Raw genomic sequence first — 14,237 nt, 5'->3', positions numbered from 1 at the left:
GACGCCTTGTGGGTGTCCTGACCCACAGGTTGTGAACCACAATAACACAGTGAGACAGGAAGCCTGACGGACAGGCCCACAATAGCCGACTTTTCAACAGTATTTACAGACATTGGTGGAGGAACTATGCAGATTCTTCAACAATTCTTCCGTAATAAATAGTACACCTGTCATCTGCTTTCTAGTAAATTTATGATGTGTTGATCTGTTTTAATGACAACAGGCAGCCTGACTCCCGCTAATAAAGTTCATGACAGTTGAAACTTCACAGTGATAAATTACTGTCAAGGCTCTGAGCCTGCACCTGAGTCTCAGCAGCCAAGATGCTAACTACCTTGTCAGGTTTAATCGCTGGAAGTTTACTGTGAAACAGCAGCTCCATTAACTCTAATGGAGGAAGCAGCATGGGGAAATAAACATGAACATTTTAGCCAGCGTCAACAGTGTTAACACTTGTACTGCTGTAATAAGCCCTGGGTAAAGTTATGTCCTGTTTAATGTTCTCTTCAGTGTTAAAAACTGGTGGTCACGTAAAATCAGAAAATACTGTCAAAACAATCCATAACAAGATAACTTTATTGTCACTGCACCAGTACAGTACATTGAAATTCAGTTTGAAGCCCATTACAATTGGAAGAACCCAAAACATTGTGATGCTGAATCAGTAGCATATCGGTTTAAAATATGTTTTGTGACACAAAATAAATAATTTAGATTATCAGAACACCCTGTTTATATTCCTAGACAAACATGTATAGGATTTAGGGGAAGGTATGCACTCTACTGAGTTCCATTCTAGTTTTGTTCTGTCTTTGTTTCTATAATAAAGACACTGACTAATGAGCACTGCTGGAAATATAGATGAAGATATAAGCTGCCAATAAAATCTTCGAGAGCCTTCCTGCCCAGTGCAGGTTGGAGCCAAAGGATGAGGCCAGCAACAGCTGTCACAAACGATTCTGTTCGCAGACAGTCAGGCAGACAGGGAAGAGCCGCCATGCGTTAATGTGGGCACCGCTCACCACCTGCTCCACGACCACATTAGTATCATACACTGAAAGTCAGCTAAAAATGACCAGCTGATCTGTATAAGTAAGAAAAGTGCTATAAATATGTTGCATGAATCCGTCAATCATCTTACTTGTGGCTTTATTTTCTGATGCACTGTAGCATCTTTTTACCACAGTTCTCCTGTGATGCTGTTTGCACACGGCTGACGTGTAAAGTTACTCGTGGCTGCAGTGGACAGTCAGCCTCCATTTTTAGGAAGTGTGATTTATGAGGAGCTGTTAGTCGCTATAGCCTCGGTCTGCAGGGAAGTGTTAATTACCTCAGGGAAAGTGTGCAGACCCTCTGGAGAAGCACAAAGAGGATGTGTCCCTCCTTGTTTTTCCTCTCAGTGGAGAACTGACTGAGTTATTACCTTGAAGTTATTGACAGCAGTTATCTGCCCTGCTCAGTCTCATCACTAGGGTGAATTTGTTTAACCAATGTCTTCATGTTCAAAGATGGACTGGTATTGATATTAGAGAATAAAACATTTCAGATAGCGATATATTTTTATATATATTTAACCCCCTCAAATTATTTTTGGGCAATTATTCCTAAGATATTGTTATCAAACACTGGCAAAATAATGTAATTCAGGCTTGATATTTTATAGTTTGGTCATTATTAGAAATAATTTAAAATTAAAAGCAAACACAACGCAACCAAATACGTAGCACATGAATTAAGAAAATAATTGATTTAATGTCAAATGTATACAAAATGTGAATCTTTTCTGCATTGTTTGTTCTAATAATTTCAATTTTAATTATTTATTTAATGCGTTTTCATATCAACAAACATAAACGTCCACGTCGGTGTCATATCAACAGAATATTTATCTACCAATTTATAATCTGCTGTCAGTATTAAATAATTACTCAAAAGGAAATTTCAAAGGGAAAAAATACATGATATCTAAGTTATAGAGAATGTTTTTTGCCCAAAATAATATTGTAAATATGTGAGGTGATTGAATACAATCAGTATTGCTGCATCAGCCCACGACAAGGCCGGTAAAATCTGTAAAAGCCCAACAGTGCAAGAGGCATAGACTTTCCGGGGCAGCTGGGCTCCTCAGATTCAAGCATTTGTCCAAAAAGCTAAAAGGTTCATCAGAGCATCGAGCTTAGCTGGTGTTCCAGCTGCAAGAGAGAGAGAGAGAGAGAGAGAGTGAAATCAGCCCACACAGTGTCAGTGTCAGGGACATCAGACAGTCGGCTATTTTGGATTAATCATCAAGTAAGTGATGATCAATCACTTACATCAAGAAAGCGATGTGCTGCTTCTGCTATATAGAGACAGCTGAGGGATGTATGTGGAGGAGCAGAGGAGGAAAAAGAAAGGAGATGCTTTGGGTTGTGCATTGGATTATGAGATAAATTATTATTATGAGAAACTTAGAGAAAACATTTCTGTTTTATATAAACATCAATTTATCCATACATCAGGCCAGTGTAAAATAACATTAAATATTTAAAAAACTGAAATCACACACATTTCAATTTTCAATGCATTATTTTTCAGATGTCTCTTACTTTTGTGAGACTGTGCCTATAGTGCTAAGCACTGTTTTAATGTGTGTATATTACATCAATAAAAAAAAATCTCTGGATTTCTCCCACATGTATTTGTTCCATCGCTGCTCCGTAACATTGTTCATTACTGATTCAGAAGTAAAAGTTTATGAAGTCTCCAGAAGTTAGAGAAACTTCTCTGGATCTCACAAAACTTTCTCAAAATCTTGCAATTATTATTTTTTCCTTCCTTGTCCCTTGCAGGACTCCATAGTCTGTATTCCTCGGTCAAGATTGGAAAATATGTGTTTAATTTGTGCTTTACTGAACTAATTGGATTCATCTTTTGGCGCCTAATGTCCCAAAAAATGAATCAAATATTAAAATGTTTAAGGAAGTTGACATGTTAATGTTTAATTCAGTTTGAATCTTTCATGAAGGCCTTCATGTCAGATGATAGAAGAGTGTAATAATGAGTGCTGTCATGAATGTCCCATCTCTTAATATCTTACCCTGCTGCTCAGGCCTGGAATCAGTGAGTGATGGCACCCCTCATTAGCTGGGCTGCATCGAGTCCCTGTTCAGAAATATACTACACACACACACACACACACACTCTTCAGACAGGGTAGATAGAGTTATGATCTTTGGACCAAATTTCAAAGAACTTTGTTGGAATTTCTGTAAATAAAAAAAACCTGCAGAAGTTTTGAAATTACGTCTTTTTGTCTGTTTTCAGGAAAAGCCGTTAACGAAGTCCCTGCAGAGGGGAGAAGATCCCCAGTTTGACCAAGTGAGCACCTTAAGCCATTTTAAATTGATAGAGAGCATTTTTCTTACTAAACTTGTGCTTTTGTTCGTTCAATGAAAATTTGAGAATCATTTCTCACATTAAACTCTGTTGTACTTCAACCTGTGAGCATCCAGGCAAGTCAGGTTTCACGTCTTAAATACTGTTCGAGTGTCATGAAAGAGCAAATGGGTGAAAGCCCTGCTCACATCCCCAAAAGGTCTTTCAGAGCCAGTCAAGGGCAGCAGTGTTTACCTTGAGATCTGGCGCTGGCTCTGTGCTGTAGGTGTGTCCTGCAGGTCTGTGGCTCGGCAGAGAGAGGGGCCGTTTCACAGCGACAGGGGTGTGTTTGTGCTGCTGCGTGAGGCCATTCAGCAGCCACACAGAGCCAGGATTCTTCTCCAGCCTCGTGCTGAATGAAGGGCTCGCTGTGTTCCCCGGCCGAACCCAGACTCTCCTCCCTTCCTGTGTGCCCGGCCCGTTCCTTCCTTTCGCTCCCCCTCCCTTCCCCCCTAAGGCTGAGGGAGGCTGCCCCATTGGCACCTTGTCTCCCTGCACAGAATCAATGAGGACCAGCTCACTCTACGATTCCCGATAATGTAGCCTCGGATTTAATTTAATAGCTGTTCTTTGGATGACAAAGATGTGAAATTGTAAAAAAAATGAATAAACTCTTTTGTAATTTTTCCTCAGATCACTGTACAAACAAATAAAGGAAACTCTGATTGCTATCTCTTACTTTGGTATGTTAACTACCTCCCTCAAACATGCATTTGCACGATATACGTCTTGTTCCCACAGATGATAAGCACCATGAGCTCTTTGGCTGAGTACTGTCTCCCCTCTATCCTGCGCACTTTGTTTGACTGGTACAAAAGACAGAGCGGACTCGAGGAGGAGTTGCACGAGTACCGGCCAAGAGCCAACACCAAGTCCAAGAAGTGAGAATTGCTCAGTTCATTTCTGCATGCAGCGACATGGCACCAATCATGAGAACATCAAGCTCACATGCACTGTGCCACTGTGTCAAACCTGTTGCTCTTGTTTCTGCTCCTCTCCTTTAACAGCGACGAGCAGCAGAGAGATTACCTACTTGAAAGGAGGGATTTGGCCATTGACTTCATCTTCTCTCTTGTTCTAATAGAAGTTTTAAAACAGGTGACTTGACTTAACTCTCTGCAACACATGCAATACTCAGATGTAAAAGTATAAATAAACCTTATCATGATTGGTGTGTTTGCTGTTTTTCTGAATTTTCCTCCTCACGCCATTGCGTCTCCTGATTCTTAACTAGATGCCGCTCCACCCAGTCCTCGACAGTTTGGTCAGTGAAGTCATTAACCTCGCCTTTAAGCACTTTAGATACAGAGAGGGGTAAGATCTTGTTTTTCTCCAGCTCATTTCCTTCTTTCTGTCACAGTTTTAAAATGATCTAAGGTTAGTTTTTCCTCTGTTCAACGTTGTTCCCCCACAGGTATCATGGTCCTAACACTGGCAACATGCACACTGTAGCAGACCTCTATGCTGAAGTGATAGGAGTATTAGCACAGTCAAAGTAAGTAGCAAGGACAGAAGCACGATTATATAATTGACCATGATATTTCTTTCCCTTTTCCATCTTTTCTCATCTGCCGTTAATTCTTAATCCTCTCGTCATGTCGTGTAATGTGATGGTGTGTTTCCGTTGCTCGTGTCTCTCTGCAAAACATTCCCCGGTTCAGGAGACTGGAACATTATGTGGAGACGGCACACTTTTGGACATGTCCCCCTCACACCAAACTAGGACTGGAAATTGATGTCTGTTTATTTGAAGTTTTCAGATCATTGCAGCAAGGAACGAACCCTTAAAATAGAGATATGGCCAGGAGCATGCCACATACCTCCCATCCAAAGTGCCTCTCTGCTTAACTTCCTGCAGGAGATACTTCACTGAGAGACCTTTATAGAGGCCTTTATTTTTCTTTAATGTCAAGAAAGGAAGACAGAGGTCAGGGGGTTTCACCATCAACTACAATTAATCAGATGGGATTCACAGTTAAGAGAGATTGATGCTATTAAATGAATGTAGAAACAGCTGTGTTCACTTTCTAAGAAGATGCTCATATGAGCTCTCCTGATGAATTATCCTCTAAATTTAGACCAGTTGAAGAATCCCATCTCTGGTTGAGTTTGGGCAAGGCTTCAGGTGCTGGACCAGGGGTTTATCCTGGGGCACAGACACACAGTCTGCATGTGGAGGGTAAGACGAGGGGGCTGATATTTTTGGCAGCTCCCTGAATATGTCACCAGTGTATTCTCTCCACGTTAAACAATTTCAAGTGGAGGACGTTTTATTGTGGAAGTGCTGATGTGGGATCACTGGGTTACGTCGGGATGTCTTTAAATAGAATATCATTAAGCTTTCCTCTCTCAGATTTCCTGCTGTGAAGAAGAAGTTCATGGCTGAGCTGAAGGAGCAGCGGCAGAAAGAGCAGAGTCCATATGTCATCCAGAGCACCATCAGCCTCATCATGGGGGTCAAGTTCTTCCGAATTAAGATGTATCCCGTCGAGGATTTTGAAGCCTCTTTTCAGTTCATGCAGGTAAAACAGACATCAATCTATCACAAACCTGCCTTGTTTCTAATAAAATGTTGTGATCAAACTTTTTTTTCTTTACTGTTTTATTGGCTGTTTTTGTGTGTGTATTTTAAAAACACAGCTAAATATAGCTTTAAATCACCACAGTACAAAATGCATACCTTTGGCATGCTCTTTTTCCCTTTTCTTAACTCTACACATTCAATTTAAATATAATTTAAGTTAGTTTGTTTTTGTGCTAAACTTCTTTCTTCCCTTTCATCTGCAGGAGTGCGCTCAGTATTTCCTGGAAGTCAAGGACAAGGACATTAAACATGCTTTGGCTGGTCTCTTTGTTGAAATTTTGGTTCCTGTTGCCGCTGTAAGTATTTTCCCTCCTTTGCATTCATTGCAAAATACTTCATTTCAAAAAAGAGCAGCACCCTGGATAGGATTGTGTCTTGTGTGTGCTGCTGTCCTAGGCCGTGAAGAACGAGGTGAACGTGCCCTGCCTCAGGAACTTTGTGGACAGCTTGTACGACACAACCCTGGACTTGTCCTCCCGAAAGAAGCACTCCCTGGTTAGTTAACTCGCAGGAGACAAACTGTCACTGAATGTTTGTTTTTGACACCCTCCGCTGAATGCTTAGATTGCCCAGATGTCTGTGGTCTTTGTTAATCCTCAAGCATCTCAAGGTCACTCTTGTGCAATGTCCTGTTGGAACGCCAGTGTCCACAGTAGAGGTAATTTATGAGGGAAGACAGGCTGCCTTTTTAAAGCATGAAAGCAGTGCAGTGTGTATAAACCCATTTAATGTCCTCCCCCCTTAAAGTGTCTTTAATAAAGCATTTCACAGTGAAAAGGAAAGACAACAACTTACAGATTCCCTACTTTCCCCTGAGGAAACAGTTATGGCAGAAAGCCACATTTTATTGATGCGTCGTCAGCAAAAAGCACAACAAAAGAAAAAAAAAACATTTTGTCTTCAAAAGAAAAGTGGTTCATGTCTAAAATTGCTTTAATGCAGATACGCCTCAAAGATAATATAATTCCTCAAATAAAGCACAACCTTAGACTGTATGTGGAAACTCAAAGTGTTTTTGTGTCACAACTGTACGTTAAAGAAATCTAAATACCCTCTTCTCTACACAGGCTTTTTACCCTTTGGTGACATGCCTTCTGTGTGTCAGCCAGAAACAGTTCTTCCTCAACAGATGGCACGTCTTCCTGAACAACTGCCTCTCGAATCTCAAGGTAATTTTACTTGGACATCTGCTGCCTTTAATTCACACAGAGGAGTATTTCTTTTGTAACATAAATGAAGTTCTAGTGTACATCCCTGTTACACTTAATGTGTTTCTCTAATTCAGTTGTCTACCAGAAGCGTGTAAGTTTACAATGTTATATCGTGATAATGATCTTAATGCCTCAGTTATGCCTTATTTAGGCTTAGTGTGATTCCAGTGATCTACATTGAATCTATGTTATTCTTATTATATCATAAGCTGTCATTGTGAGGATGCCCTTCTGCCTTTTATTACAGAGTCGAGACCCTAAAATGGCTCGTGTTGCACTGGAGTCCTTGTACCGACTGCTGTGGGTCTACATGATCAGGATCAAGTGCGAGAGCAACACTGCAACACAGGGGTAAATATCATAATGTTTTTTATTTGCATTCCCATTTTTTAACCTGACACGTTAATTTCCACGTCGCCTGTTAGATTCCAATGAATGTGGCAGAAATATGTCCTAAAAATGTATGAAATTAATATGTGAAATATTCATAAAAAAGTTTTCTATCATCCCTAATTGAAACTGATTTTATTTGCATTTGGACAAAGAAGAACAATCAGTTTTTCATGCACATGCACCAGAGAGCAGGGGTCAGGTCACACCACATCATCAGTGTCGGTGGCACAAGAGTTTGTCAGCAGGTTACAGACGTTATTATGAGCCACATGAGGAATCCCAAACATGTCAAGCCAGACTTTAAAAATGTGTTAAATAGGCCCAAAATAAACTTTTAATTAATGGAGCACTTAACAAAACAGTTAAATACTGTTTTCTATTTGTGTTCACAGTCGCCTCAACACCATCATAACCACACTGTTCCCCAAAGGATCCCGCAGCGTGTTACCAAGAGACATGCCTCTCAATATCTTTGTCAAGATCATCCAGTTCATTGCACAGGTGAACACAATGACATGCTTCTCTGCACCGTCATGCAAATTATATTTCATGTAAACCTCTGTTAAAACTGGTGAATAATTTATATTATATTTAACCCATTCTTTTTCATTTCATTACAGGAAAGACTCGATTTTGCCATGAAAGAAATTATTTATGACCTTCTTTGTGTTGGAAAACCTGCAAAAGCCTTTAGTCTTAATCCAGAGGTATGAAATCATTTACATGGTGTGTTTCTACAAAAAGCTGTTTCTTTTCTTTCAGCTCTGATCAAGATATTATTCTTTGAAAATTGATAACATCTTCTGAGCTCATTTACAAAGAAATAGGGAAAATTAAAAAGTAGTCACATAAAGTCATGTATGAACCACTTTGTATTAGCTTGATCTAAACTTTGTGTCACAGCATTTTGCTCAGTTTGTGAATACTGAAATTAAGCCCATAATAACCTGATAGAATTGTTTTTCTTTTTTTTTTTGACTTTTTTGAAGTTGAACAAGCAGCTCATCTTTGTTTCTTTTCTGTCCAGAGAATGAATATTGGTCTCAGAGCATTCCTGGTCATTGCCGATAAACTGCAGCAGAAGGACGGCGAGCCTCCCATGCCTAATACTGGTTGCACTTTGCCCTCTGGGAACACGCTTCGAGTGAAAAAGACGTATCTGAGCAAAACACTGACGGATGAGGAGGCCAAAGTCATCGGTTAGTGAAACAGACTGTTGAAAATGTCATGTTGCAGATAGACACAGCTTAAATATGTCACAGTGATCTCTACTGTTTGACTGTCTTCTTCTCCAGGGATGTCACAGTATTATTTCAATGTGCGGAAGGCAATCGAAAACATCCTGAGACACCTGGACAAGGAGGTGGGACGCTGCATGATGATGACGAATGCTCAGATGTTGAACAAGGAGCCGGAGGACATGATCACGTGAGTGCAAACATCACTCTGCCAAAACGGATCCAGTCGGCCAAACTAGCCGAAAGCAGATTTTTGCACTATTAAGTGTGTTTTCTCAAATTAAGTAACTCTGTATGATAATCTGTTATCATCACAATGTTTAATTTGGTTAAACTTGACCATCCAAAGCAAGTTTTTGCAGCTAAACCTAAAATCTTTTTCAGAGGTGAGAGGAAGCCTAAGATCGACTTGTTCAGGACGTGTGTTGCTGCTGTTCCTCGCATCCTGCCTGATGGGATGTCTAAGCCTGAGCTCATAGACCTGCTTTCACGGTAGGTCACCTTTAAAAAAGAATGCACATCTGGGGCTCAGCAATACGGCCATCTGAAATATATTTAAACTGACGTGTAATCAAATGCTACCCATGTTTTGTTTTGGAAAAAAAATCACACCTGAATTTCCCGTGACCTCAGTTCAACCCTTCAACCAAGTATTTTAATTATAATGTTATTTTCATAAGCTATTCACATCACAGCTGTATTAGCACAAAGGAGCAAGACAGCATGATAAATACAAAAAATATATTCACTAACACATATTTTTGTCTTTGTCTTGTCAGATTGACAATCCACATGGACGACGAGCTGCGACTCATTGCCCAGAATTCCTTGCAAAGTCTTTTGGTGGATTTCCCAGACTGGCGTGATGACGTCCTGTTCGGGTTTATGAACTTCCTCCTGCGTGACGTGCACGACACCCACCAGGCGTTGTTGGATTCGTCCCTCAAATTACTGCTGCAACTGCTCACACAGTGGAAGCTGACGCAGGCCGCCTCAGGGAAGAGCCATGACACAGCTAAGATACACACTGCCGAGGTAAACACCTTAATGTGTCAGCTATGGCCTGTTGTTGTGACTTAGATCATTTGTCATCGCAATTTGACTCATTTGCTTTTTGCCCTCGTGACAAATGACGGCTGCAGAAAATCTCATGTACGACGTGTTCATTTAATCGTGCAACTGTTGATGATTCTGTCCACAGCTGCTGCAGACCAGCCCGAGTCTGAAGACACCTCCAGAGCGAGGTCCTCACTCCACTGTGCTGCACGCCGTAGAGGGGCTGGCCCTTGTGCTGCTTTGCTCCTGTCAGCTGAGCACCCGCAGACTCGCCATCGCCATTCTCAAAGAGATACGAAGTCTCTTCATGGCCATCGGACAGACCGAGGTGCAGTGAGAGAAAGACAAACCACAACCGAGCAGAAAAAGGCGATGCTGTTGCAGCGAGTGGTTTTTGAGGTTTCTGTTCTTTTATTTTTGTCAACTGCAGGATGATGATAAACCAATGATAGAGATCATGGATCAGCTCAGCCCTGTAATCCTGGAAAGTTTTGTCAACGTCACCGTCTCTGACACAGTAAGTTTGTGGTTCGCTCTCTGTGGCTCGGCCCCAAACTTAAACTCAGTCAACATTCGTCTGCAGGTTATTTGCATGTGTTTTCCTTTTCCTGAGTAAAAGTTTGTTCAAGCTGTGCAAATTTCACGTGACATGACCTGAAGAAGAGAAAAATGAGATGCTCTTGAGGAGTGTCAGCTTCTGTTTAAGCCACTTTCAGGGAAAGGCAGAGTGATACTGAACAATTTAACCACAAGTGGAATCTGGTATACAAAACCAGTGTTTATTTTAACTGTTAGAAAGCGGCTTATTTATTTCATTTATTATTATTTATATAATTGTATTTATGTGCTAGGTATCTAACACATGAAACTGAATGAACAGCTGAATCAGTTGACCTTTTTATTCTCATTTATGTAATCATCAATCTGTCACCATGAGGCATGTTCATACAGATTTTATTGAGAATGGGATAATAACGTGAATCTCCTTGTATGCGTAATCAAATTGTGTTTCTAAATATATCTGATATGGGATACTTAATGATTGCCTTTTACTTATATTAGAGAACAAATAGTCAGATGAGAGACGTGTTTTTAATCGGATATCTACCTCAGTCATGACCTCTGCCCCCGCTGAGCCACTTGCTTTGTTTGCAGGCCGCGCAGTCAGCTGGCCACCACGTGGACCTTCAGTGGCTTGTGGAGTGGAACGCGCTCCTCGTCAACAGTCATTACGACATCAGGAGCCCCTCGCACGTGTGGATCTTCGCCCAGTCCGTGAAGGACCCCTGGGTGCTGTGTGTGTACAGCCTCCTCCGACAGGACAACTTGCCCAAGCACTGCCCCACAGCTCTCAGCTACGCCTGGCCCTACGCCTTCACACGGATGCAGATGCTCATGCCGCTGGTGGATCCAAAGTAAGTGTCTTGCAACACTGCGGTTAGTTCAGGAGAACCCAGAAGACATGGTTGTTCTATATTTTCTTAACGTGTCTCCTTAGTGTTAGGTTTTTTTTCCTTCTCTCTTTATCTTGCAGTTTGAGAGCAGTACTTGTGGATTTTACATTCAGATTTTGTAATGCTCACAAACAACCCTGCGCCTGCACTCAAATACACCCTGCTTTTGCTTAGATCTCCTGCGCTCCAGCTCCTGCTCATCTGCTCTCTGATTTTTGTCTCTGCTCTTGGATGTTGTTGTTGTTCAATGAATCTGTCAAAATAACCCAATCAATCAAATGCCAGATGTAGCGTTGACAAGACCTCACTCTTGAATAAAGTTAAAAAGAAAACCATATAGTTAGTTTCTGATACCAGATTGCCATTCCACTAAAAATTCCCCCATTGGATTGCATAAAAAATGAGGATCTAATGATATTTCTTTTCTGAATGATTCACCAGTAACCCTGTGTATGCAAAGAAGACCAGCACCTCAGGCAGTGGGGACGGGTACATCACCCTGTGGAGAAACTACTTGATCCTTTGCTTTGGGGTGGCCAAGCCCAGTATCATGAGCCCAGGCCACCTGAGAGCATCGACACCTGAGATCACGTCTTCCACACCTGATGGCGGTGTCAGCTTCGACAACAAGGTTACTGCCTCCATGCCCTCTTTGCTTTTTAATTCCCCCAGTGCTTTGTCTCTGCAGGATCAGGTGTTCTGGCAGAGCTTGTTGACATTAAAACTCAAAGCATCAAATTACACAGCGGCTACTGTATCGTTGCATGAATGGAACATGCAGCTCATATATTCTGAGATGCATGGATCTCAATGCAGTGCTGTGTAATTACTGGTGTTAAAGCTGCACGGGAGATGTGTTTGTTTGACTGAAGCCTCTGCGTGTGATGTTTCAGGTGATCGGGAGCCCGTCTGTGGCCTGGCTTCTGAAGCAGCTGGTTCCTCTGATGAGGGCAGAGAGCATCGAGTTGACGGAATCATTAGTTCTGGGCTTCGGTCGCACCAATTCCCTGGTTTTCAGGTATATCAGAGACTGGCCTTTTAGATGTTATATCCTGAAGCGCTTCTTTTGTCATAATAAACCAGTTTCAATTAAATTTCATGATTAAATATGTGAATTGATGAGTGATTTAAGATTCAGTTTTGTTTTTGTCTCTTAAAGAGACAGAACCAGCAAAGTGGAAATTAGAGCACAATCCATTATTTTCTCCATATTTTAAGTCCATGTTGACCTGGATGTGTGGAGATAAAGTGGAGATGAACAGAGGATTTGAGTTGAGTGGTGTCCTGTCGCCATTTACAGCTGCAGAGAAATGTTTTCCTAGAAATCAGATATTTTTTTAGCTCAAATCTCTGCATTGCTGCACTTAATTTTGCTGTTTGGAGATGAATTTTCATTTTTACCTACTGAGTTTGTATTTTCACTGTCTCCACAAAGGGAACTTGTCGAGGAGTTACATCCCCTAATGAAGGAGGCGTTAGAGAGACGGCCTGAGGTTGGTTGATCATATTTACAATGCAATGCACAACATGAGTAAAATGAGTAACATATCATTATTTAATCAGTAAATAATATTTTGTTATATTGTTCTCAGGACTTCTGACCGTAAGAATTTGTCTTTGTGACTTTTTGTAGAACAAGAAGCGGCGCGAGCGGCGAGATCTGCTCAGATTGCAGCTGCTGCGGATCTTTGAGCTGCTGGCTGATGCAGGCGTCATCAGTGACAGGTTAGTGTTGACTACATGGCGTTGGGATGTAACACCTTCAAAGTTACCTGCTGTTACACAATTTCCTTTTTGACAAATATTATTGTTTCATACTGTTCGGTTTGGGCCTGCGTTTCATCGGGCTTCTCCGCTGTTTGTGATCTCACAGTACAAACGGAGCTCTGGAACGGGACACCCTCGCCCTGGGCGCTTTGTTCCTGGAGTATGTGGATCTAACGAGAATGCTCTTGGAAGCTGAGAATGACAAAGACGCTGAGATCCTCAAGGACATCCGAGCTCACTTCAGTGCCATGGTGGCTAACCTAATCCAGTGTGTACCAGGTACTCGGAAAATATTCTTTCCACCATCTTCACTTATCCGGCTACTCGGTTACAATGCTCTGCAGGTCAGATTGATAAATTGCAGAATAAACAACATCCATGTCCTTTTCATCCATTTGTGCATCGTGAATTATGTATTAGTCTTCCATGTGGCTAGAGTTAGCACAGGATGGAGCACAAGACACTTGGCATTGATCTTGATTTAGACATAGCCCAAGGGGAGTTGATCCAAAAATAGAGCAGCTTGAGGACAGAGCCGCCTAAGAGAGGTGATGACTCACAGGCTGCCAAACATACACACATCCCCAGCGAATGGCTAACAATCTGACAAGCAACATCTTTTAATCATCATTAGTAAATAATTTAAGACACTTGAATATTTTTTCAAACTCTTTATTCTCTCAATGAGCGACCCCTGTGACAGCCGTACTCCTCTGCCTCCCCAGTGCACCACAGGCGCTTCCTGTTTCCCCAGCAGAGCCTGCGACATCACCTCTTCATCCTCTTCAGTCAGTGGGCCGGCCCTTTCAGCATCATGTTCACACCTCTGGACCGCTACAGTGACAGGAACCACCAGATCACGAGATATCAATACTGTGCCCTAAAGGTAAAAAGACCCATCTTATGTCTTACCTGTGCTCGCCAAGATAGCTCAGTAAATGTAATTCAGTTGATTGGTATGGACTCATCTCCACCAATAAGTCAAACACAAACCTAAATACACTCTCTCCTTAACTGCAGTGTTTGAGTAAGTGCACCAACATTATATTTTTACATCTCTCATCCTGCTGTTGTTTTTCGATATAGCCAGGAAAAAAAGCTTGTCTTGTGTTTTAAAACC

The 14,237-nt window shown here is 41.5% G+C and overlaps 1 protein-coding gene across 12 annotated transcripts in view; it reads left to right on the top strand.

Annotated features, from left to right (window-relative positions):
- Positions 1–14,237, top strand: part of frya (furry homolog a (Drosophila)) — a 49,533-nt gene that overhangs the window by 16,329 nt on the left and 18,967 nt on the right. For all 12 annotated transcript variants that reach the window (XM_069534234.1, XM_069534232.1, XM_069534238.1 and 9 more), the window contains exons 3-27: positions 3,304–3,357; positions 4,156–4,295; positions 4,422–4,512; positions 4,649–4,728; positions 4,829–4,909; positions 5,768–5,936; positions 6,202–6,294; positions 6,395–6,493; positions 7,066–7,167; positions 7,457–7,560; positions 7,995–8,103; positions 8,223–8,309; positions 8,630–8,801; positions 8,898–9,030; positions 9,225–9,332; positions 9,620–9,875; positions 10,042–10,224; positions 10,327–10,413; positions 11,052–11,311; positions 11,792–11,981; positions 12,244–12,368; positions 12,786–12,843; positions 12,984–13,075; positions 13,224–13,396; positions 13,843–14,003. In XM_069534234.1, coding sequence (XP_069390335.1) covers positions 3,304–3,357; positions 4,156–4,295; positions 4,422–4,512; positions 4,649–4,728; positions 4,829–4,909; positions 5,768–5,936; positions 6,202–6,294; positions 6,395–6,493; positions 7,066–7,167; positions 7,457–7,560; positions 7,995–8,103; positions 8,223–8,309; positions 8,630–8,801; positions 8,898–9,030; positions 9,225–9,332; positions 9,620–9,875; positions 10,042–10,224; positions 10,327–10,413; positions 11,052–11,311; positions 11,792–11,981; positions 12,244–12,368; positions 12,786–12,843; positions 12,984–13,075; positions 13,224–13,396; positions 13,843–14,003 — 3,207 coding nt within the window. The remainder of the gene's footprint in view (positions 1–3,303; positions 3,358–4,155; positions 4,296–4,421; positions 4,513–4,648; positions 4,729–4,828; positions 4,910–5,767; positions 5,937–6,201; positions 6,295–6,394; positions 6,494–7,065; positions 7,168–7,456; positions 7,561–7,994; positions 8,104–8,222; positions 8,310–8,629; positions 8,802–8,897; positions 9,031–9,224; positions 9,333–9,619; positions 9,876–10,041; positions 10,225–10,326; positions 10,414–11,051; positions 11,312–11,791; positions 11,982–12,243; positions 12,369–12,785; positions 12,844–12,983; positions 13,076–13,223; positions 13,397–13,842; positions 14,004–14,237) is intronic.

Source organism: Paralichthys olivaceus, chromosome 11 (genome assembly GCF_024713975.1).
Source record: "Paralichthys olivaceus isolate ysfri-2021 chromosome 11, ASM2471397v2, whole genome shotgun sequence".
In the NCBI taxonomy this organism is placed as follows: domain Eukaryota; kingdom Metazoa; phylum Chordata; class Actinopteri; order Pleuronectiformes; family Paralichthyidae; genus Paralichthys; species Paralichthys olivaceus.
The sequence above is the reverse complement of the archived record's forward strand: the minus strand, read 5'-3'. Positions and strand labels throughout refer to the sequence as shown.